The following is a 22,826-nucleotide window of genomic DNA, read 5'->3' as shown; positions in this document are numbered from 1 at the left end:
ATAAGACTAATGGTAATATTGAGGAATAGTCATTCTGATAACCTTCCCCATTATCTTAAATATTTTATATTTAAGGGAGGTGTTGATATAGGAAGTTCAATTCACTGTTTGTGACTTTCTCATAAACTAAAAGCTTGACCTTTTTCCCACTCAAGATGAAAGGTGTAGCAGCTGAAGTGTATCAGGAAACAGCAATAATTTTTGATAAGCAAACTGTTTCCTCTATCAGTGGTTAAAGTCCTAATTGTTTACGGGAATGCATTAGTTCTGCCTTGCCGCTTGCACTTGCAGTTGCCTTTGTGTTTGTTGGCAAATCACTCACAGTGTTGATTTAGCATTATTTCATGTTCTGTGTTTTCTTGGTCTTGCCTGACCTGGTGTATTCATCCATTCAGTTTGTGTAGCCCTTGTCTGTCAGGCTGCTCTCTTTAGTACCTTTACATCTCCTTAACATTCATTTCCTTGACTCTCTTAGACTTGAATTTAGATGTTTGCTTACCTCATCTCACTCTGGGCTTTTTTTTTCCTTCCTCTTTCCTCATATTTCAATTTCTTTACCAACTTAATACTTTGTGTTTCTTACAATGATTTCCCCACTCATCAGATTTTCAAGCTTACCTACTGTTTTCTATAGAAATTTCTTCTCCTATCTGCTATTCTGAAATTTTATCTATTACTGCATCCATGAAATGCTGATGACATTTGCAAGTTCTTGCTCATAATTAAGAGGAGGAAGAGTTTAGCTCTGCCTTCCTATTGATAATATTATTTATCTGTAATCCATTGTACCTAGATTGTGGAACACAAAATTTCTGCCTCTTTAATTTTATTCTATTGTGACTTCCCAATGAAACAAGACTCTTTCAGTCATACAGTTTTTTCCTTCATACTTCCAATTCCTGTCGGAATTTCAGTCAAATTGGTGATGAAATTTCTACAAGCTTTCTGTGAATCAGTAGCTAGCTAAGAAAGCTTCTGCTTCTACAGTAAGGGAAGATAGGGAGCAAAAAAAAGTAGAAGAGGTGGAAAAAAGAAAATTGCAGAAAACTGAATTGGTATTCACTTTTGCAGTATTTGCATTTTGTTGTGATGGTTAGGGGGCTGTAAAAGGGGGAATACCTGTTGGGGCAGCCATAGCATGTTACAGAGCTGCAGGAGCTCAAGAAACCCTTCTGGATAAAGTTAAAGCTCATTCATGCATGAGCTGAACTGTTTTCAAATGCACTTTTAGTAATTCTGCAATTGTATGCTGGTCCATAACCAAAATGCATGTAAAGGAAGCAATAGGGGCTTTGAATATCTTTTTGGCCATTAACATTACAAATTGCATTATATTCCTTGAGAGAATAACTACAGGCAACTGATTTATGAGTTTACTTACTTGGCAGTTTTCTTGATGGTATCTATGACATGAATTCGTTTGGTAGCTCAGAAGTTTAATGTGCTCAAACATGGGTTTGCATGAGACATGCTTTGGAAGTGAATTGATAACTCACTAATAACACTTTCATTTTCCTATATATATATCTATATAGGTACACACACATAATGGACTACTCTAGGAGACCACAAACTGAGTTGCTCTGTAATGAAAATATTCCAGGAATGCAAGCCATGTCCTCGAACTGTTGGTATTTATTCTCTAAAGCCAGATTAGATAGAATCCACAGCACCAGTGCTGACAGACACCCACACTTCTGAGCTGAAATGCTTTTGGTGTGAATGTCACGTCCTCAAAATCTGTTGGGTTCTTTTGCAGATGTTCTCCTGTTCTGCTGTGGTGTTTGCTCACATAAAGAGAGATTTCAAGACCTAAGCTGTGATTCTATGTCTATTAAAGACAGACCTCAGGCTTTATTTTCTGATTTACTTAAGGACAACTTACTTATTTGAGTTTATTTAGAACCTTGGAGAAGGAAGGGGAAGCTCATGACTACTCAAGCATTCAATATTGTAAATAATTAAATTTTCCAAGATGTGAACGTACATTGACTTTGAAACTACATTGCAGGGGGAATAAAGGTTTGCTTTCAGCACTGAAAATGAAGCTACTTTTGCTACCAAACCTGGAATGGGAGTATTGATAATAGCTTCAACAAAGCCTGCTTTGGAAAGGAGGCCTTTCTAGTAATTAGGATTATTTATTAAAAGCACTGAGGCATTAAAGAAAGTTCATTACCCAGACCATTACTGCAGTGTGGACCAGAACCAGCAGATGAAATAGCTTTTTTGAGTAGTCGCTTATCACTATCTAGAGAACCTGAGAACCTGGGAGTGAGAGAGGCTAAAGAGAGGAATGTTGTTGTTAATGATGGTGTATAAGCAATGAGGAGAGCTTAGGGAGTTCTGTGTTGCTCCTTTAGTACTGTGTTGTGCAAAACATCAGCTCAGAAACCTGGGCTGCTTGCTAAGACATTTTCACATTATTTTTTATCGTGGTGGTGGGGTTATATGTCCTGCCTCTCCCTGCCTAGCAGTAGTCTGGGGAGAAATCGCAAAATCCTATTACTAATTCATTTTCCTTATACTGCCTGTGCCGGCTGTTTTCTGCACGTCACTTCTTTCTTTTTTTCCCCATTTAGCTTTGTAAGGGCTACAGCTGAAACAGAGCTATTCCTCAGAGTTTGCCAGTACAAGTTGTTCTACAGCTGTCTAGGGATGCTGAAAGAGGGGAGGCTGTTTTCCACCTACTCAAAATAGTTCAGAAGTTGTGCCCTGTGATAAACTAAGTACAGCTCATTTATTTGCAGAGGAAACTTGTGTAGTTTATTGATCCTGCAGGTGATTGGAAAGCTGATGCCCTCCCAGCAGTGCAGTGGTTACAGTCAGTGACAGGATAGAATGTGGTTATGCTTGCCCTCACCGGGCTCTCCTTTGAAAATACTGTTGGGGTCATGGTCACGTTGTTCAGTTTTTGTCTTTATTTTCTCACAAAGCTTTCAAATTCTCAACAGCGTTGTGAGAATAATGTGCAGAGGTTTTGTGTGAAGGCTCATGTTATTGCTGCTTTATGGCTGAATGGGTCAGAACTGTGTAGACAGTGAAACTTTTGTCTAATGTTTCCTCTTAACATTACTTTCAAGCCCTTTGCTATAAGGTTCTGTCTTCTGTAACTGTAGGTTTCTAATGGGGCTTCATTGCACATGTACAGAACTTCATGTATGTCCCTTCAAATATTTTGACACCTCTGTGTGACAAATTGTTGCTTCTTACAAAGAGAAATTAGAAACATTGGCAGTTTTCATTCTTTGATTTCCAAGTGCTGTTCTAATCTTTGGTGCTATCAGCTGTTGAAAAATACCAGTGTTAAGCAACAGGATATATGCAGGAAAGAAGTTAAAATATTTTGCTGCCCTACTAACTTTTGAATTGGATTACAAATTAAAATTTCATCCTTTCAATAATAAAGGTCTTAAATGCAGAGTGATTGAATAATCAGCAGCACTGTTGCTTCCAAACAGGTGACAGTACTGAAATTTTAATTCCATTAAATTTTGTTCTCTGGAGATGCAGCTTGTGCTTTCAGCCATTTGTGTAGCCACAGAAGCTGGAATGTGTTCAACATGCTTGCCAAGAACAAATCCATTGGAAGAAATGTTATACTTTGACCCAAGTTCAAGAAATTCTAAAGCAACAAAAGATAAATATTTCTGAAGACTCATTTAATGTTCAGCTTTGCTGTTTACTTTTTTTTGTCCTCCCTGTGATCTGATATGTACTTGCTTAATAGCATGCACATAAACATTTTCTATATATTTATTTCTGCTTTCCTCTCTTTTAATATTACTCTGCTGTCTTTTCCCTTGGTGTTTGTCCTTTGCAAAAAGTTTGTGTGTAGAATGCTGTAGCAACAATTAATTTAAACAAATTTAATGAGGATTTATATTTGTTTTGATTATCCACAATTCCCAGCAAATGGTAGAAAATTCAATATAATTAACTGTTTGATAGAAGCATACTTGTATTCTTTCTTTTCTATTTTTGAAAAATTTTTTGAATAAGGTGTAGTGAGTATTTTGAGCATGAACATGTTTGGATCTTTCCTTAGAACTTGTGGGGTTTTTTTTGGCTGCCTGTCTGGGGTCCAGCACAATTGCTGAAGACCACATTCAGTGTGTTGACCATGGATTTGAGAGGGGATGATATCTGGGCATCCACATTGAGGAGAGCTTTCTTGCTGACTACAAAGAAGGTTTTGACTTTCCTCTGAGAGTTGGACAGAGCTCCTGTTGAGAGTTGCTTGTTTTTCCTCTTGGACAGGCCACAAGATGTGATGTAACAGGCTGATTTGTGGTTAATAGCAGTGGGTGAGATTGGAGCCTGGAGTATCAGCTTGATGCAAGAAATGAGCTAATGGATCCAATTTCTATGTAATAAACTTAGTCATTCCTGGAGTGCCTCATAATTTGGTTGCTTAGATTATAGGCTGAGGTTAATTTTATTATTCATTAAAAATAAATAAAGCTTTCTGCATAAGCTCATAGCAATGCTTGCAGCTCTTGCTGCCACAGATACTCTGTGCACTAAAGAAATGGGAGAGCATTAGCAGAATATGGGATTGTTGTGTAGGAACCAAGGAGGTTTTGCTCATGACTGTGGAGATCGTCCAGGTGTTCTGATAAGGGCAAAGCCCTGCTTCTCTGCAAGTGCTGTGGTTTCATCCTCAGAGGACCAATGTCAAATGTAAAACTGAGAGTGACACAAGAAGATGTCATATATTAGCCTTTCAGTGGGGAGAGTTGCAAAGAGGGGAAAAGAAAAATATCTGTACTTTATCCACACTAGAAATAGGATAAAACTTATTGGCCACGAGTCCTATTTTTAAAATTCATTAAAATTAATGAAGTAACTTAAAGGTTTATTTGTGCAGTGGGCTTCAGGGACTCTTGAAGCCATGAAAGCATGCTCATGTGTAATTTTCTCACTGGTTTTAGGGATTTTGTAGATGATGACTGGGGCTCTCAGGCTCTGTAAGTTAATTTCCTGCAAAAAAAAAAAGCCAACCAAAACCCAGAAAAAACCAAAAACTGTTTCTTAATCTTCTTAATCTCTCTTGGTCAGCATGCTGACATTCCAAAATGTTCTTTTCAATGAGAAAATGCTATTTTGGGCATATGGTTTTAATGCAGCAGCAAGAAGAAGGTTATTAATATTCCCCGTCCTTTGACTGTAAATGGCAGTAAAAATGTTCAAGGTCAGGAACATTTCTGATTTTCTGAAGTTCATTGAAGTCCTGTTCCTAGTCCTAACATTCATTCAATTTATTGAAAGAAGATCAGGTTAGTTTGTGATTATGTTCTTAAATGCATTGCCTAGAGTGTTTCTAATCAGTAAACAGTGTATGTACCATGAGGATTTCAACACATGCGGATTTTTCCTTATGGATTTTCTTCTGATCCTTTTTCCCCTTATCTGTTGTGTTCTTTCCTTTACTACTCTTTCCTCCCTGAAATATCACAGTAAGCAAACAGCATGAAAGGAAGAACATCAGATGATTTAATTTTTGTAGGACTGAACTGCAGCAAGTGATGTGCTAGGTAGAAAATTTGAAACACTTCAGAGTGCCCTGTGAAAGCACAGACCCACATGGGGGAATTAAGGTGGGATGCCACCCAAATTGTTTCTAAGTGGGGGAATTTATTTTTGAAAGTGAAGGCAAGCTGCTTGCTCAAGATGAAAATTTGTTGTTTTTATGGCACCTTATCAGAGACTGTTTTCCCTTCCTTCAACTTTCATCCCACCACCTCCTGCCAATTTGTACTACATGCACATGCACAAAAGCAAACATGCCTCCCCAACCTAAAAAAACCCCAAACCTGGAGTATTTATACTCTTAGTCTCCCTCAGTCCATCTGTCCTGCTGCTTCTGTTGTGACCCAGTGTTGTTTTGCTTTTCTCACTCCATGGGATTACATCCCAAATTGCCACTTCAGGCTCAGTACATGGTGCCACATCAGCTGTAGAGGGGTGGTGAGCAAGAAGACACAGTGACATCTGTCAGCTAGAAGAAGAGAATGGGTTGGCAGAAACATTGCTGAAAATAAAATTGAGCAGCAGTAGGAACAGCAAAACTAAGACTCCATCACGCAGTTAAGGGAAATTGTTTCAGGCATTTATTTTCTATATTAAGGAATGTAAATGATAAAATGTGCAGTTAGCAAAAGTAGGCATAAATCTGGGAAGTTGCATGATTTTTTTTTCAGCTACCTATTTTTCCTGAGGAGCCTGTGAGGTGTGTAGGGAATATGTACAGCTTCAACCAGTTGGAAGCCCTTACCTAAACCTAGGACTTGCAGATCTGAGTTAGTATTGTCAGCTTTGCTCATACGCTTCTGCTCCTTCCAGGATGTTCTATCAGCTTTTTTATCAGACATCTGCTTTTATTGTACTGAATGAAAGTTTGCTTTAATATTAACAAGTGTTTTGAAGCGGCTTCAAATTTATGACTTGACCTATTGAAATGAATGTTCTTTTGTTTCTGTGACCCACTCAGGCAGGCCACAGCCCTTGGCACCCTAAGCAGGTGTGGATTCAGCCTTTGCTAGTCCTGCTGTCTGACCTCTGCTTTATTCATTTGACATGGACAGTGGCAGAACAGCAGCTAAACTGCTTCTGAGCACTCAGTGTAAGTGAGGCCCCTAAGTTTTGTTTAGATGTGTGGATGGTTTAATGTTAATGGAGAATATTTCCTAAGTGTGTCAGTTAATTAATTGAGTGTCAGTACTGGAGTCAAGATGTGTGTGGTACAAAGACACTTGACAATGGTATGAGCGGACACTGTGTCTAAATGCAAGTAATCTTATCAGGAATCAGGCTTCTTTTTCTCTTCTCTGATCCTTTCTTATCTTCTACCAACAGAGCATGTGAGTGTTCTTTGATTTCACTTGCCTGCATTAAGTAGGAGGCCGTAAGTTATCATTGTTAATGCTGTGCTTTGAAAGAAGGAAAGGTAGAAAAGGACTGAGGGAGCCAGCATCTCACAATCACAGCACAGCTTGCACTGTGTCAGAGCACAGACTGGCCAACTGGGGTGGGACAGCTGCTGGGATGTTCCCCCAGGAACAAACAACTGCAATACCAGGAAATCTGTAATTTGCATTCAGTTGGGGTATAGTGCACATCTGTTTAGGCAATACAGCTGCAGTAGGAGAACTGTGGTTAACATCAGCCTGGAATTCCAGTTTATGTATACTGGAAGTGTGTCTGGCTTAAATTCTTAAAACATAGCACTCCCAGTTTGGACTCATTACTCCTAGAAAAGAAGTTTTAGAGGATTTTAGGGTGTATTGCATCAGTTTCTGCATGAAGCCTGGCTCCTGGCACCCCTTAGCAGAGGGGTGGGATAGGCAGGTGTTTTCACTCACCCTGTGTTTGCTGGCTGTAGCTGTGGTGTGCTGGCAGCCCACTGGCTTCACACTTGAATTATCATCAGCTTTTAGGTTAGCACGCCCTTGGTGAGAACAGAGGCGGTTCAGATCTTGGTGTTTGTCCTTGGCTGCTCTGCAACAGCTTGTTCTGCAGAATCAAACAGTTGCAAACAGAAGGGCAGCTTGCCCTCTTCAGGAAACAATCTGGAAAATGGGTCAGGCAGGGTGGCATGAGTGCACCTGAGTACACATTGTGAGTGTCTGCATGGATATATATATGTAAGAGGAGAATGGGAGATTGCTGTGACTGAAGGTTTAGGAGGCTGATGGGACAAAGCAGTTTAGAACCAGCTTTAAACCTTATAAAAAAACTTGTGTAGATTGACATTCATTGACAATACCTGTTACTAAAGGCTGGGTTTTACTCATCCCTGGTCATTGCTACTGCATAGTCAAAGCAATTAGTGTGTAAAAGTTTCATTATAAATTGTGAGCAGCGGGTACCACAGAGCTGGTGCCATGGATTTAGCACTGATGGGCCTGGCACAGGTGCCTTTTCTAAGGCAGTACTATGCCTCCTTTTCAGTTCTTGCTGCTGTCAAAAGAAAAGCATTTTCTTTTCCAAAATTCAAGGTTGTGCCTTATCATTGATTAGTATTTGACCATAACTGAGTAATTCACAATTTTGGGGCCTCTCCTTTCAATCTGTGCCTGTATTTCCCAGCCCATGGTTCTTATCACATATCTAAGCTGTTTGCTGTAACATGAGGCACCTGGTACCCAGCTCTAGCTCATACAGTTATTCCTAGGATAATTTCTGAACCATAAGAGGCCAGAATTTGGGACTTGCATGTTTGCCATTGGAATACAGGCCTTTTCCTAGCAGTGGCAATACCATTTTTACTGAGCCACATGGTAAAAAAATACATATACTCTGTTTACTAGTCATGATGTTTAAGTTTGCTTAGGTTTGAGTTTATAAAAATCTAACAATTAAATACCACTCAAGCTGCTGTTTTTATGGATGCAAGAGCTTCTGTTTTGGTTACAGACAATTAAGGTTTTAGAACTGTGTAGCTACTGATGAATGGTGCATTCAGCTGATGAAGAGTTTAATCCTGAGTATCCTGATTTAATTCTGAGTATCCTGAGGATAGTGGTGTTCCCAGCTTACCCTAAGTACCATTTCTAATATAGGTACAGATTGGACAGAGAATATCAAGCTGTGTATATTTACATACTTATAAAGAGACTTAGCTTAATCTCTTGTAGATGATTAATTCTCCTTCTTAAAAAATGAAGAGGAATACGTGAAGATGTGTCACCAAAATTTGTTTACATGAAGATGAACTATTTGTACTCTATTTTAAGCAGGAAAAAAAAAAAAAAAAGAGAGAGAGAGAGAGAAAGGTAGTATCTTAAAATGCTCAGAAATGTGTGGTTTGCACCGCTGACATACAGATCACTTTATTTAGGGTACTTATCTGAGATGTTTCTTGATAGTGTGAGGCTTCTTTTGTAGCAATGACATCAGCATGGTAATGTTATCCTCTCTAACTCGTGAATTGACCAGCTGTTGGACAGGATTTATTAAATACAGAACAGAAAAAATGTGTTTCTGATGAAGTTATATAATAGTACTTTTGGTACTTTGAAATTCTTGTGCCTGGTTAAATGGGTGTAAGGTTAGCCCTTTTTCAATGAAATATGTGAATAATTTTTGTTCAGGGTAGGGGCAATTGAGTTGTAAATTGTGGTATATTTTTCACAGAAGCTGTAACTAGTCTGTTTCAAAACAGCCCCAAACACCTGCTTGCCACCCCACAGAATGTTGTTTCAGTTGTGTTGGGATTTTGGCTGGTTAGACTTGAATTTGAGAAAGAACATGACAAAGATTGTTTATTAGAGGTGTTCTTGCCCCATGTATCCTTTCACTTTCATCCTGTTTTTCACACTTAGTGTTTAATTTTTGTATATTAACTGCTCTGACTAAGTCAGGAGGAATTCTCTTCCTAACAGTTTCACAAACAAACTCACAACTAAAGCTTCCAGTTTCCAGAGGGTGCTGGAATTATTTCAAGAGACATCTTAGAGTGGGACCACATCTTTCCAAAGCTCAAAATAGGGGTGGGAAGTGGGTAAAAAAAACCACCTGTCATTCTTTAGAAGCACAAATAAATATGGGTGTCATATCCTTGTTAGGTGTGTGCATTTGGAGACTAGACTAGGAAAAAGCCTTAGTAATTAACAGGATTGCCTCCTTTGGAACATTTATAAGATGTGCAGGAGAATAAGGGAAATACATTACCACCTGGAGTTTTGGGATGTCCTACTTGTTATGGGCAGAGAGATAACTTGTCAGTCAAAATCCATCAGTGATTATGGTAGACAAATGTGTGTTTATTGCTTCAGCTCTTGCTCAGTTCAGCTATTAATTTCCTGTCAAAATAGAAATGCATGGAGACATTTCTGTGCTGCTGTCTTCATGCATTCCACATCACCCCTTGATATCTCCTGTCCACTGTCCACTTAGGTACCAAATAATGACTCATTATAGGTATGTGGTAATCATTAACTGGGGAATAGCTGTGTTTCAGTCCTTGACAGCTGTCAGGTCTGGGATTAATATATACCAAAGTAATATAAATATTTATTAAATATGTACCAAAGTTAGTGCAGCTGCCCATGGGAGCACCAGGATTCTGCTGTGCACTTTATAAATCTCCATGGCCACCAGCAGGGCTGTAAAGTTAATTAGTTGAGTACATGTCGTTGGGAGCTTATCAGGTTGCTGGCCACTGAAATTGGTTCAGGAAAAATAAGGCTTGTTGGTGATATTTGGGTTTGGGGTTTTCTGTTTGTTTGTTGAAATCGTGGGGGCCATTGTTCCATCTGTTATTGAATTTTAGTCCTTTCTTATGGCAAAAGTTTAATATTTGCTGTCTACCTTCTTACATTTTAAGTGGATTTATTTTTCTGCTGATAAATAGAACAGAAAAGTCAACACCTCTTTAAGGAGATCATTCTCATAGTTCAGTGTCATTACACTATTTCTTGTACCATCTTTCTTTCTGTTCTAGAACTTTAAAAAGAAGGCTGTGAAATACTTGCATTTTTAATTGTTGTTTTTAATGTTAATTATGTTCAGAGGTGTTTTTTTTCCATTATCAACTAGTCATAAACAATCATTAGCACTTGTCTGTTAAAACATGGTGGTGATAGGTTTGCTTTCTTATTCAGTGTTTTCTCCTTCACAAACAAGTGATAATTGAGGAAGAAATATTGACTGTTTAACCACAGATCTTATTGCTTTAGAGGATGTTGTCAGTGCTTACTTGAAATTAAGTCACTGAGGGAGTTTATCTGGAATATTTTAGATTTTTTTGAAAGTCATTATATTTTTTTAGACTATAGATTTTTCTATATTTTATCACACCCAATAATGCAAAAGAATAGTAAAACTTTCAGCTTTTAATGAAGTAACAATATTCTGCTATCCAGCCAGACCCAAAATATCTCAAGGCTATAGTTACACAAACAGAAAGAAGTAAAATTTCTCCCTGCCATTTCTTTGAAAATTAACTGAAATTTATGTAGAGCAGCATTAAACAGAGTCCTTAATTTTCTCTGTTGAAACTGTTCATTTTCTTTCCTGAGATATTTTCAGTCTGAAAAAAGCCAGCTTGAGGGCTTTATGATGTTTTTCACTGTACTTGCAATTAATTTCTCTGCCCCATTCCTCCTTAAGCAAAAGATGGCTGCAGATTGTTCTTTTGTAAGTGTAAGTGCATGGGACAGTGTCTGCCTTGCCTGCTTTTAGTTAATGTGCCTTCACTTCTACAATCAGTTTAATCAGTGATGTGCAATGTGCACACCCAAGTCACATTGAAGATAAGTGCCCCAAAGGTATTTCTGTCCAGCTGCACAACTCCTGGTTTACTGGAAGCAGAAGATCTACAGGGGATTTTAACAAGCAGGGAGCACTACTAGCAGGGATCTGAGTAATTATCCTATTAAAACAGAGCAACATCTGCATTATCTGTGCAAGCACAGAATGGAAGGGAACATTATGTTCTCTAATCCTGTCTGGGAGCATTATGAAGTTAAAAGGATAACATTTTACCAAATCTGTGTTCTAACATGATAGGTTACACTTAATTACCTTTTAATTACCCCTCTTCTAGTTGGACTTTAGGCTAAGGACCCTGCCTCTAACTCTCATCACAGACCATTTCTTGCCTTTAGATTCTTCATGCCCTGTTTTGTAACTGATTTTACTTTCAAAAGTTGGTCCTACTGTATCTTGAAGGCCTTTATTACAATTCCTTTTCCCTTGTGTATGAAAAGCTCTGAGAATATTAGTTTCTATATAAAAGACATGTTGCTGCATTCAGAAGTTTGTGTTTTCAATTTAGTTGTAAAGAGCCACCTCATTTGGAGTATGTTTTATGGCTGAGGAGTAACTGCACAGCAGAGGCCACACAGGAGCAGGACATTATTCCAGCCTCCCAACTGCTTGCAGTGGAAGCCAGGAGAGTGTATTGGCTTAAATAATGTAGATTTCTTCTTTCCTCTTTCCCCCTGAGGGAGTCTGATTTCCTGATCACCTATCTAGCCATATGCTGTAGCTCCTGCCAGGAACTCCGAGCAGTGTCACTGCCAGCTAAAATTACTTGTTTTCTGAGAACTGAATTACATTGAGAATTGTCTTAAATTGCTGCACTGGCAACATCGCAGAGTTTTGCATACACACACACAAATAAATATGTTACAGCAGCCTTACTTTGAAATACAGCTTAGAAACCACTTCAGGCAGGGAATTTGATCCAGATCCTGTGAGGTGTTCTCCACCTGCTCGGGCACATCACTCCTGCTTTGTTGTCTTTCCAGCCCTTTTCTCAGCCCCTTTTTGCTCTGGCTGCTGCAGTGCAGTGATGAGACATGTCAATTAACCATTTACAAAGCAAGCACATTGTCTGCTCCTGGTTTGTACAGATTAGAGGGAAGAACTATAATGGATAGTAAAAACTTCAGGTGTGCTAACTGTGCTTTTTTCTCTTCTCTTGCAGCAGGATGGAACTGAAACACGGATATGTGTTGACAAAGGAGTTGGAATAAGACTGAGTCCTGCTCTGTGATATTTATATACCTGGACCATGAACTTGCTGTTTGGCTTCATGCTTTAGGAACCTTTGTAGTAACTGTGTGAAGCTGTTGGGAATCATGGCATTCTCTCCATGGAAGCTGTCCTCTCAGAAACTAGGCTTTTTTCTGGTGACTTTTGGTTTTATTTGGGGAATGATGCTTCTGCATTTTACTATTCAGCAGCAAACGCAACACGAAAGCAGTTCAGTCCTGCGTGAGCAAATTTTGGATCTCAGCAAAAGATACATCAAAGCATTAGCTGAAGAAAATAAAAATGTAGTTGATGGGCCTTATGTTGGGACAGTGACAGCATATGGTAAGTGTGTTCTCTGGATTATTTGATAATCTGATTAAGGCTTTTTCCTCAATTGCCTGAACATTTTGCTTCATAATGTTTCTCAATTAGCAGTACTTTGCCCTGTGCATTTTCTGTACAAATGGAGAAAATGGCCTTTCCTTTTAAGTGGGACAAACTTTGCATTTCCAGTGTCTGCTAATTTTTATTTTGTCTATCTAGTACCTCTGTCTAGTATACTTTAGGTTATTTGTTAGAACTCAGTTTTAAAACGCTTTTTTGGTGTTTTTGAGAAGTTGGGAGGCTTTTCAGTTTTCATTTCAGTGATGTAAGAAATTACCTGTGAAAAAACTTGCCTTAGTTTAAAATGGAGACCTGCTTTATTTCTTCTTTCCCATTTCACTTCTTTGTTCAGTCAATTTACTTAATGTTTAAGTTTATTTATCTGGTATAATCCTAAATTAAGCTTATGTATATCCTATTTGCCTCAGGGCAGAAAACTGTGAGTTTTAGTGCTTTGTTTGGCAGTTGTTTCTAATGCTTACTCTCTTCCAGTTTGTACATGAGAGTTCAGTTTTTGTGCATGTGTCAGACAAAGCAAGCAGAAAAGAATGAAGCATATTACCTGAAAATATTACTAAAAAATAAAATATAATCAAATTTCAGGTTAGGCATGGTTCCTTTTCAGTCTAAGATCACATAATGCACCTTACTTCTTTAGCAATTTTTGGATTCACTTTCTTTCCGACTTAAACTATGCACTTTCAGAATGTCTGGAAAACTAATTAGTATTTACATTTGTTTTCTTTTATAGTTGTCTTATTATTCAGCTCTGAAGAAATTGAGTAGATAGGTTTTTTTATCCTTAGACAAAGAATATAGACTAGGATACAACAGATAGAATAGCTGCAGTTTTTTCTCTAGTTTTCTCTTAATACTCTATACTTTTTGGTGCATGCTGTGAAAATATCCTGCTGGAAGGTTCTTTCTGTGTCTTGTTTCTGTCAGTCCTTTTTCCTCTAAAAAGCAAATCTTTGAGTTTGTGTGCATTTGTTTGCCTGTAAGCATGTGATTATTATCCTCAACCTAGCTAACAACTGAATTGCTTCGTTGCTTAAATAACAGCCTGCCCTTATTCTGTAACTCCAGATTTGTGGCTGCATGTTGAGCTATAATGGAACTGTGGCCTTACAAAGCAACACAAGCAAAACAGAGTGGCATAGATCAATATTTGGGTTGAGGATCTCTGAGCCAGTAGACATCCTTAGAGGATTGTGTGATTAGGCTCAAAACAAAACTTTATCTGCTGTATAGCCATTGCCAGTGTCCTGTTACTGTGCAGGGGTGCTTGATGGTGGATGAATTGAGAAAGAAAATAGACAACAAAACCCAAACAATCTGGCGCCAGATATTGAAGGTAACTGGGTTAATGTGGGTACAGGATATCCATAGGCAAAGTTCCCCCTGCAGCTTGTTGCCTGTGGCATTAATTTCCTGTTCCAAATCCTGCTGGGGAATAAATTGACTTGCCTCCAAACACTGGTCAAGCTCCCAAGGAGAAGTTAAACTGCATTTGGAAACAGTTGGTGAAATAACTTTGTGACACTTCTCTGAAGGGAAGGCCAAGGTTTGTGTAGCAATTTTAAGTCCACAGCCGAGAAGATTTTTAAGATTAAAGACTTAAAATTTAAGTTTGGCCAGGTGTTTTCAACAAAGTAGTTTGGAAAGATGGAAAATAATGGTAATGCAGTTATTTAAAATATTTCAGGGAAAAGCACTAGGGTGAGGGAATAGCACTATATTAAATAATAGTTTATGAAATTGGGTAAGGTAATTACTTAATAAGTTAATTTGTCCTGTTTGGCATACCAAATGACTTGCTGCTAGCAAATAATCAGGTTAGCTCTTCACAAATAAACACATTAATAACTGATGTTAGTAATAATTGGTAGAGGCTTCTTCAATACTCTGAGAAAATTAATGCTCTTGCTTATTTAGCCTTTTTATATTTCTTAATGTTATCCTCTGATTGCTTTAAATGAGCACAGTCATGATTTCCATGTTCAAGTATAAATTAAATGTTTGCTGGTTTTGGCTGCTTTTACCCACCTGAACGGTTTTCAGTCATTCCTTAATTGTGGTTGCACAGCTTGTTCACTTTCTCACTTTTTCTTTCTGCCCTGTATTCACCTGTCACGTAGGTGGCTCAAATATTTTCCTTTTTAAACTCATAGTTCAGATATACACAGTGAATATTAGATTTATAGCAGTGAATGGCTCTTTTACAAAAGTTCTGTGCATCTGTGCTTCTGCCCTCCCCTTCTCAAAGTAGCCTCCACTTCCCTTTTTGTTCTGACAAGATGTCTCTCATATCAGTGTGTTGGTATCAGAATTAAAAAATAATAAATTTGGGCCTCTTTTGTCTTTATGATCAGTGTGTACTTTTATGTAGGCTACGTTTCTTCCTCACTGTTTCCTGAATTATTTTTACTACTTTTTTTCCTTGATTTTTCTTCTCTACCATAGTTTTGTTCATGTTCCAGAATTTCCTTTTCTTCTGCACACTATGCCATTAAATAACTTTTGGACCACTTTTAAAGTATCCAGATGTGTGGACTAATGCTTCAAATTCCACCTTCTGATCTTTACAGGACAAAGGAAAACACAGCTATGATGAGAAAGGCTTTCTTTATGGCACCATGAAATAAATATGATTCTCCTTTTGTTTGGAGAAAACAATTATAAGCTTTCTAAAGTAATAGCATTTTCTTATTTATAATCTCATTTGCACAAGAATTGAGATAGTCATGGGAAAAATAAAAAAAAACAAACCAGAATGAATGTGTCAAAAATACAACTGCTGTAGAGACAATAGAATGTCTTCAGATGCATGGAAAAGTTTTCTATTATAGTTCAGAATATTATTTGATTTGAAAGTTGTGTAAAACAGAAAATACATTATACCAAAACACATGCAATTATTTCAGGTAATTAAATGGAAAAATAATGTAAATTCCTTGTACCAAATTCTTTAATAATTACAAGGGTAAATGAACAAAGGACAATAGTTTCATCTTCTTTGGCTTGTTGCCATTATAATTATACAGCTTTGTCTGATAGTTTTCTCCTCTTGTCCTTAGTTCTTGCCAAAGTGTCTTGTGTTCCTTCAAGGAATCTGAACAAAATGAAAGCCAAGGAAAAAAATAAGAAAATAAGAAAAAAATTCAAAATAAGGAAAAAAGGAGGAAAAAATAAGGAAATGAAAAAATAAGGAAAAGTAAAAAAATGAGGGGAAAAAGAGAACTCTTTCTGTGTTGTCATTTGATATGCAAATTCCTGTTATTGTCCATTGCCTTCCATGCCAAGGAAGCCCTGTGTCAGACCAAACAGAGCCAATCACCAGACTGAAGAAAGGAAATGTGATTTTTGGTGTTGTGTGAATACAACAGAAAGGTTGAACTTAAAAGTAGATAATAATTTCTAAAAAAAATTTAATTTCCCAGTGCAGAAGCTGGTTATGTGGTGGAGATGCAGGAGAAGGTTTTTGTACTGGCTTAAAGCTCTCCTTTTTGGGAAAGGGATTTTTGTTCCCAGGTGACTGAGTATCAACAGACAGTTCCTCTGATAGTGTTTGAATATGGATTTAGGTTTAGCCTCATTATTATTTAAGCAGCTTCTTATTACTTGAGCCATTGCAAAGCAAGCATTTTTCTGTTCCTGTAAAGGCTCACATTTCACCTTGAATGTGAATATCTATGAGTAGCACTGTGCTTCATAAAATATACAGGCTGACAAGTTCCATGGCCAAGGAAACTTGTATCTGAGGCTGAACGAAGTGGGGAACATGAATGGATAAAGCTGCTAATGGCAAAGATTTGCACTGAGAAAGTGTGTGTGTGTATATATATATATGTATGTATGTATGTCTATCTATATATCTCCAGTCTGATTCTTGTATCTAGTGTTTGATTCTGTCTGACAAGTGTGCACTGCATTATTAAGCAGTTTAACTTTTCATTTTCACTTGCAGATTTGAAAAAGACCCTTGCTGTCCTGTTGGATAATATCTTGCAGCGCATTGGGAAGTTGGAGTCCAAGGTGGAGAATCTTGTACTTAATGGAACAGGAGCAAACTCGACCAACAACACCACCACTTCTGCTCCCAGCTTGGGAGCAGCTGAAAAGCTTAATGTAGCAGGTGTGTAAGGCAATTACTAAAATTATTTGTGATAATAAATAATTGTCTTTATCCTTTTCTCTCTTGAGCATAACATGATTTTTCAGTGTTAGATATTTGGAATGTCTTAGAAAAAAAAATTTCAAGTCGAGCCTTTATCAATGACAAATTGAAGTCCAAGCTTAGTGGAAGATCTTTTTTCTGTGGTAACTTGAACACATTAGAAAATCAAAATCTCTTCTCAAGGGAATAGTTCACCCATTTGTAGTAGATGTTTCACACTTTAAATGGTTGCATTTTAGAATGATGAAACTGGGGAGATCTTTTCTCTCAAAGCCTAACTATTTAGGTTGGTATCAATCTGCTCTGACATTCTACCATATGCACTTTATTGGTTATTAACTGAAAGAAAACATTTATTATATTTGTTGGTCATGATTTAAAAATGTCTTTCCCTACAGTGTTTAATGTCTCTTAGGATTTGACACAGAGATCACCTACCTGGTACATTCAGTTAAAATAAAAACATGTTTTGAGATGACATTTGAAGCCATTCATTTTGTTTGCAATGAATGGACTGTTTTGTTCTGCCACCAAGTTGAAAGAGATACTGGCAGTCCTGACTCATAGGAAAGTCTGAGTGCAAGTCCAATGATTTTTGCAGTCCCAAAAGAGAACAGAGCAGATGAGTTAAGGTAACTTGGTAAATAAGTTGATAACTGTGCTCCTATGCCTTGTTTGTCCTTGGGTTTCCTGCAAAAATAAATATTTCTGTTGAGAAGGTGTTACTTGCTGAAATTCTCAAAATAGAGAAGCCAATGCTGCCTTTGGTAGGGAAATGTCACTGGAACAAGTCTAGGAAAGCAGATTTGCAAGTGATTGCCTGATGACAGTGTGGCAGCAGAGTTGCTCAGTCCTAACTGCATTTATCTGTACCAGGGTGCCAAAGTCATGTTATCTCTTGGTCAGACAGACCTTTCCCTCCCCAATCTGCCTTGCCTTGGTAGAATTGAAGGCAGGTCAGGAAAAAGTACCTAAAGAGGTGAAGCACCTGTAGGGTGCTGACAGGCTGTGCCACCTTCCTGCCACAAGGTATCCAGCACCAGATCTTGGAAAAACTTCCACTGAGATGGAAAGTGAATGAGTACAGCACTGTTAGAGTTTCTGGGGCATATATATATAAAATGAAAAACATCCCTGTATGTTTTCTTTATGTAGCTGGACAAAAGAGAGTTATTTCCTTAGATTTACAGATAGTTGGAACATGTATGCTCAAGTTGTTGCTTTAAAATTTATAGGCAAAGGTTCATTGTTCTTACCTGAGAAGGAAACATCTTTCATCAGTTCTTAGGGTGATTTGAATGTTGTTTATTATTCTTGGAGTGGGCTAAATTCACAGTTTTGGTATTCAGGAGCAGCATTGAAGGAGCCTGGTAAGAGTTTTCCGTTTGCAGTGTTTGCATTACTTTGTGCTGCCTGAGGCTTGCTCTGTGGCAAAGAACACAATTCCTCTCATCAGAGCCACAAGTTTTTACCTTTGACTATTGGTACCCTGAGTTTAAAATGTCTGAAGCAACCATTAAACAGCAGCATCAGGAAAAACCTTTAGGTAGGAGCTTCTTAAGATTCAATTAATGTATTGTGCTGATGACTGGGTGATCTCATTGATCAGGTACCTCTGGACTGGATAGTACCTAGGGTTATAGTAGAGTTTGAACTTAATCCCTGTTTAAAGTGCCTGCTCTTCATCCATTTGAAGCAATCAGTGGCAATTACTCAGATCAGAGGCAGCCAAATGAAAAACTTATCTCTACTTCTTTCATGGCAGTTTCCTGTCAGCATGCTCTGGAAGCCATATGATTCCAGCATAATTGTAATATAAGTATCTTCTCTGTTGGGAAGGAATTGTTCAGAAAATAAGCTAGGTGAGGGCATTGTGATAATGCCAATGTTGGTTTTGTCTGTAATATTTCAATAACATCCCTTTTCAATTGTGTTAGAGCAATTTAGGTAATGTGAAAATTGTGGTGAAGGCATTTTGTTACCCACAGTTTGTCATTTTACTGGAGTTGAAAGAGGTATGTGTACAAATACAGATGATACTTTTCTTTATAACATTCAGCTGTTACACTATGCAGTGATCACAACAAGCATGTTAGGGTTATTCTTCCTCTCTTTACCAGTTGTAATATTTTAATGCTGACTTTAGACAAATTCATGTTAGTGATTGTTAATAATTTTGTCTTTCTGTGTGGACAACCATAATGTTGTGAAGCATCTGATTAACATAATGTTTAATAATTTTGATAATATTTTTAAAGGCTTTTTGATTTGCTGCTTAAAACTGCAGTAAATTGTGTTTTATAGCCTTATTTGTCAGTGAAACAGTGCAATGTCATTAGCAGACTTTTCTACAAGAGTCCTGCTTCCAGTGGAGCTACATCATGCAATAATATAAAGATGCTTATAAAGCTTTGGCTGATTGGTTTCAAAAGCAATGAAGCTGTCTTTCCTTCTCTCTCTTTTTTCTATTTATCTAAGTAGTATCTGAAAAGCATTTGAGACATTTGATAGCCATCCTTTTTGCATCTGTAGGAAGTAATATATTCCCATACACACAGGAGAGTATTAATCTAAACTTTGGGTGTCTAGGAGATAAGAGTTCTCATCAGCCTTTAGAACAGGAAGCTTTGGGCCACTGCCACAAATGATACCCTAAGTAGATTTAAAGTTGCTGTTGTAGAGATGATTAAACAGAAAGGGAGAAATACAAAACCATGGCACTTTAAAGCAGAGCTTGTCTACAGGGCTGCTACTGTTGGAGCTGCATCTTTGGTTCCATGTGACAGGCACAAGATCAGTTTGGTTTAGGCAATTTCGTTTTTAACAAGTGCTTTTCTAAGATAATGATAAAAGAAATCCTTGATTTTTGTGGGACAGAATTGCACTATCATGGTTCATCAGATAAGGAAATCTGCACAAACATGATCAGAGAATCAGTCCTCTGTTTTCTTCATGTGATACTTTTGGTGAGCAATGGGAGTGGGATTAGTGTTGTGTTGTGGGATGGGTTTCTTTAAAGGTGGTCATTGCTCTTTCTGTGCTTCTTCAGTGACAAGTTAAATTTTTTATAATCTTGACCATCTAACACCCCAGTTATAATAATTGTACTGAAAACTCTGCCAGGCTGGTTGTTTACAAAACATTCTTTTGCCTTGAAAGATGCTGCTTTGAATGGTTTTAATTGTGCATCTTTGATCCCACAAAAATGAGCAAGTGAAGGTTTGTGTTAAATCCTCCTCAGCCTTCCCCTGTACACAGCTGGTGCTGGGGGGACCCTTGCAGAGCCTCAGGACAGCCCAGGCTCAGGCTGCTGCATGGAACACTGCTCAGCGAGGGAGGACATTGCTGTTCAAAGCTTCCATAGCTTTGCTGCCTTGTGCATTAACTTGTTCTGCTGTGTTGGCTGTTCAGTTCCCTTCTAACAACTTCACTTTTAACATCTTTCAAGTCACTCATTAAGATGCAGACTTCAGTGTATACTTGTCATTTAAGACATGATGGCTTGGATGCCTGTCAGATATCTGGCATCCTTCGTGAATATGTAGCAAGGCAGGCTGACAAGTCAGCTTTGGCAATGCTACAAGGCTTTTTTTTGTAATGTTACTATGGTGAGAAGGACCTTTGTCGTGGTATTTCCATGCCCTTATTCCTGAAGCCTTGGGGCTGCCACACTGAAGCCTTTTAGGTCGGGGGGAAGGACTCAGGTAACCTCAGCATCAGTGGATTTGTTTCCATGGCTCTCTGATGAATTTTGTTACACAGCCTCGTTGGGTTTACAGTCTGCAGCCACAGTTCCACCATAGTCCTGTGCTTGCAGAGATTAAAAAAGCTAAGATACTGCATGTTGGTTTGAATTCCAAAGCTGCCCTCCTGCCTTGAGAGGACCAGAGCAGCTTTTCTTGAGTCAGCACAGTGTGTCAGAGCACAAACTGACTGTACCCCACAGGCACCAGTGTGTACCAGTTACAGCAGGGTGTGGGACTGCACTGGCTCTGATAGTCAAGATAGCAGCTTCCTGGAGGTGATGTTTTGCTTTGACTCGTGTTTACTGTGCCAAATTCATTGTATTCTTTTTCCACACTGTACATGTGTGTTTATTAAGATTTTCCCCTCTCCCACAAAGGCATTTGTGTGGAGCTGGGGAGTTTTGTGTGCCCTCAGATGTGGCTGTCACAGCTCAGTGTGGTGTGTGCAGAGGACCACTGGTGAATATTTTCCACTGCAGTGCAAAGCTGTGTTAATAATGCTGAAGGGGACTCTCAGTGGTCCCCTGGGCTGCATTTTGATTAACCACTTGACTACTACTACTTGAATTCTCCTAATACTGCATTGATTTCAGTAGTGCTAATGGAACACAGCAGCACAGCTTGTGTGAGGATGGACTAGAGGTAGAAAAGTTAATTTTCTTTAAATCATACCAACACTTTGCTACAGAAGTCTTTAAAATGTTGGTAGAAAGCATTTTGTGCTCTGCATTTAAAATCTTGAAACCTTTAGCTCATTTGGTTGAATATGTTGTTAGTGCTTTCAGCTCACACTGCAAATTCTCTCTTTAAAGAAATCTTACCAGCTGGAGATGAAAAATGTGAATTGAATTGAGAATGTGTTAATTAGTTGGAGAAGGGAAAGAAGACCTTACACAAACTAAACCAGCCTTAACTACAGACTGTGTCTAGCCACAGATACCAGATTTCAGGGCTGAAATAAAAACAAGAGAACAGTTTCAGGAATTAAAGTAAGAATAGTACTTATATTTGATGATCAAAACCAGAAGGAGAGCAGAGATAAAATTGGTGAATAGATTTGATCGGATGTGATTACTCTGACCTTATAATACTAGAGAGGTTCTGAATTTTATGAAATCTGCTGATGGGAACACTTTTGACTTGAGCTATTATCTGTGCTGTATATCATCAAAAAATACTTTAATATGCACTAGTCTAAAAACCAGAGTTTAAGCCTCAAGGTTCCAAAGTACATCATTTTTAGTGTCGTGTTAAATTCTTAATACATTTCTATTCTCAGAAGAACACCAAGCTGGTCCTTAGCTGAGTAGATAGGCTGCTGGTGTCAGCTTGCATTTTCAGCTGTATTGCAGCCTTTCCATTTGCTTTAACCAATATTGCTATTTTAAAACTCTTATGACAAACAGAGCACCTATCAAGCAGCACTCACTGCTGAGTGACTAATTATAACTCTTATTCAGAGTACTGTCTTAGTGGAATATTTCTAGACTTCCTAACTGTCTGATGGAGGAAAATTGAAGCAGAATTTTTTTAGCCTATTACAAAGCACATTATTTGAAGAATGTGCAACGTAGGAAAGGGAGGAAATATGCATGCAGCACTTACTATTGCTCATTTTTACTGTTTTATTAAAGAGCAACTTAAAAGCAAACAAAAATCAATTCCCTACCACAGACTGTGCTTTTAGCCACATCATTCTCAACGTGGGTGTTGTAAACCTTCACTATTACAAATAAAACCTGTGGAGTTGAAATGCAGGAGGCAGTGAAGAGCTGCATCTGTGAGCTGGTACTGAGGTGCTGGAGGCCTGGGGCTTCAGCAGGTGCAGTGCTCACAGCAAGCAACAGGAGAGAAGCTTCTTTTCCAGGGCAGGGTTGGTGATTTAACTCAGATGTGCCGCGTGGTGCATGCTGACGTGCCAGACTTTGCACTGAAACAACTGAGGATTGTTCACAAGTTCAGGTTCACCTGCTGTGCTCCAGCGACGTCTGGTGCAAAGCTGTAGATCATTTGTGAAGGGAACATATGGTTCC

The 22,826-nt window shown here is 38.3% G+C and overlaps 1 protein-coding gene across 6 annotated transcripts in view; it reads left to right on the top strand.

Annotated features, from left to right (window-relative positions):
* MGAT5 (alpha-1,6-mannosylglycoprotein 6-beta-N-acetylglucosaminyltransferase) overlaps positions 1 to 22,826 on the top strand; it is a 111,719-nt gene that overhangs the window by 29,474 nt on the left and 59,419 nt on the right. For 3 of the 6 annotated variants that reach the window (XM_064718191.1, XM_064718187.1, XM_064718186.1), the window contains 2 exons: positions 12,437 to 12,828; positions 16,838 to 17,005. In XM_064718191.1, coding sequence (XP_064574261.1) covers positions 12,591 to 12,828; positions 16,838 to 17,005 — 406 coding nt within the window. In that variant the 5' untranslated portion in view covers positions 12,437 to 12,590. Of the gene's footprint in view, positions 1 to 6,540; positions 6,626 to 12,436; positions 12,829 to 16,837; positions 17,006 to 22,826 lie in introns of those variants that run through there. The other 3 variants (XM_064718190.1, XM_064718189.1, XM_064718192.1) reach the window with 2 other exon arrangements.

This window comes from Zonotrichia leucophrys, chromosome 7 (assembly GCF_028769735.1).
Source record: "Zonotrichia leucophrys gambelii isolate GWCS_2022_RI chromosome 7, RI_Zleu_2.0, whole genome shotgun sequence".
Classification (NCBI taxonomy): Eukaryota; Metazoa; Chordata; class Aves; order Passeriformes; family Passerellidae; genus Zonotrichia; species Zonotrichia leucophrys.
Note: the sequence above shows the minus strand (reverse complement) of the source record. Positions and strands in the feature narration are given on the sequence as shown.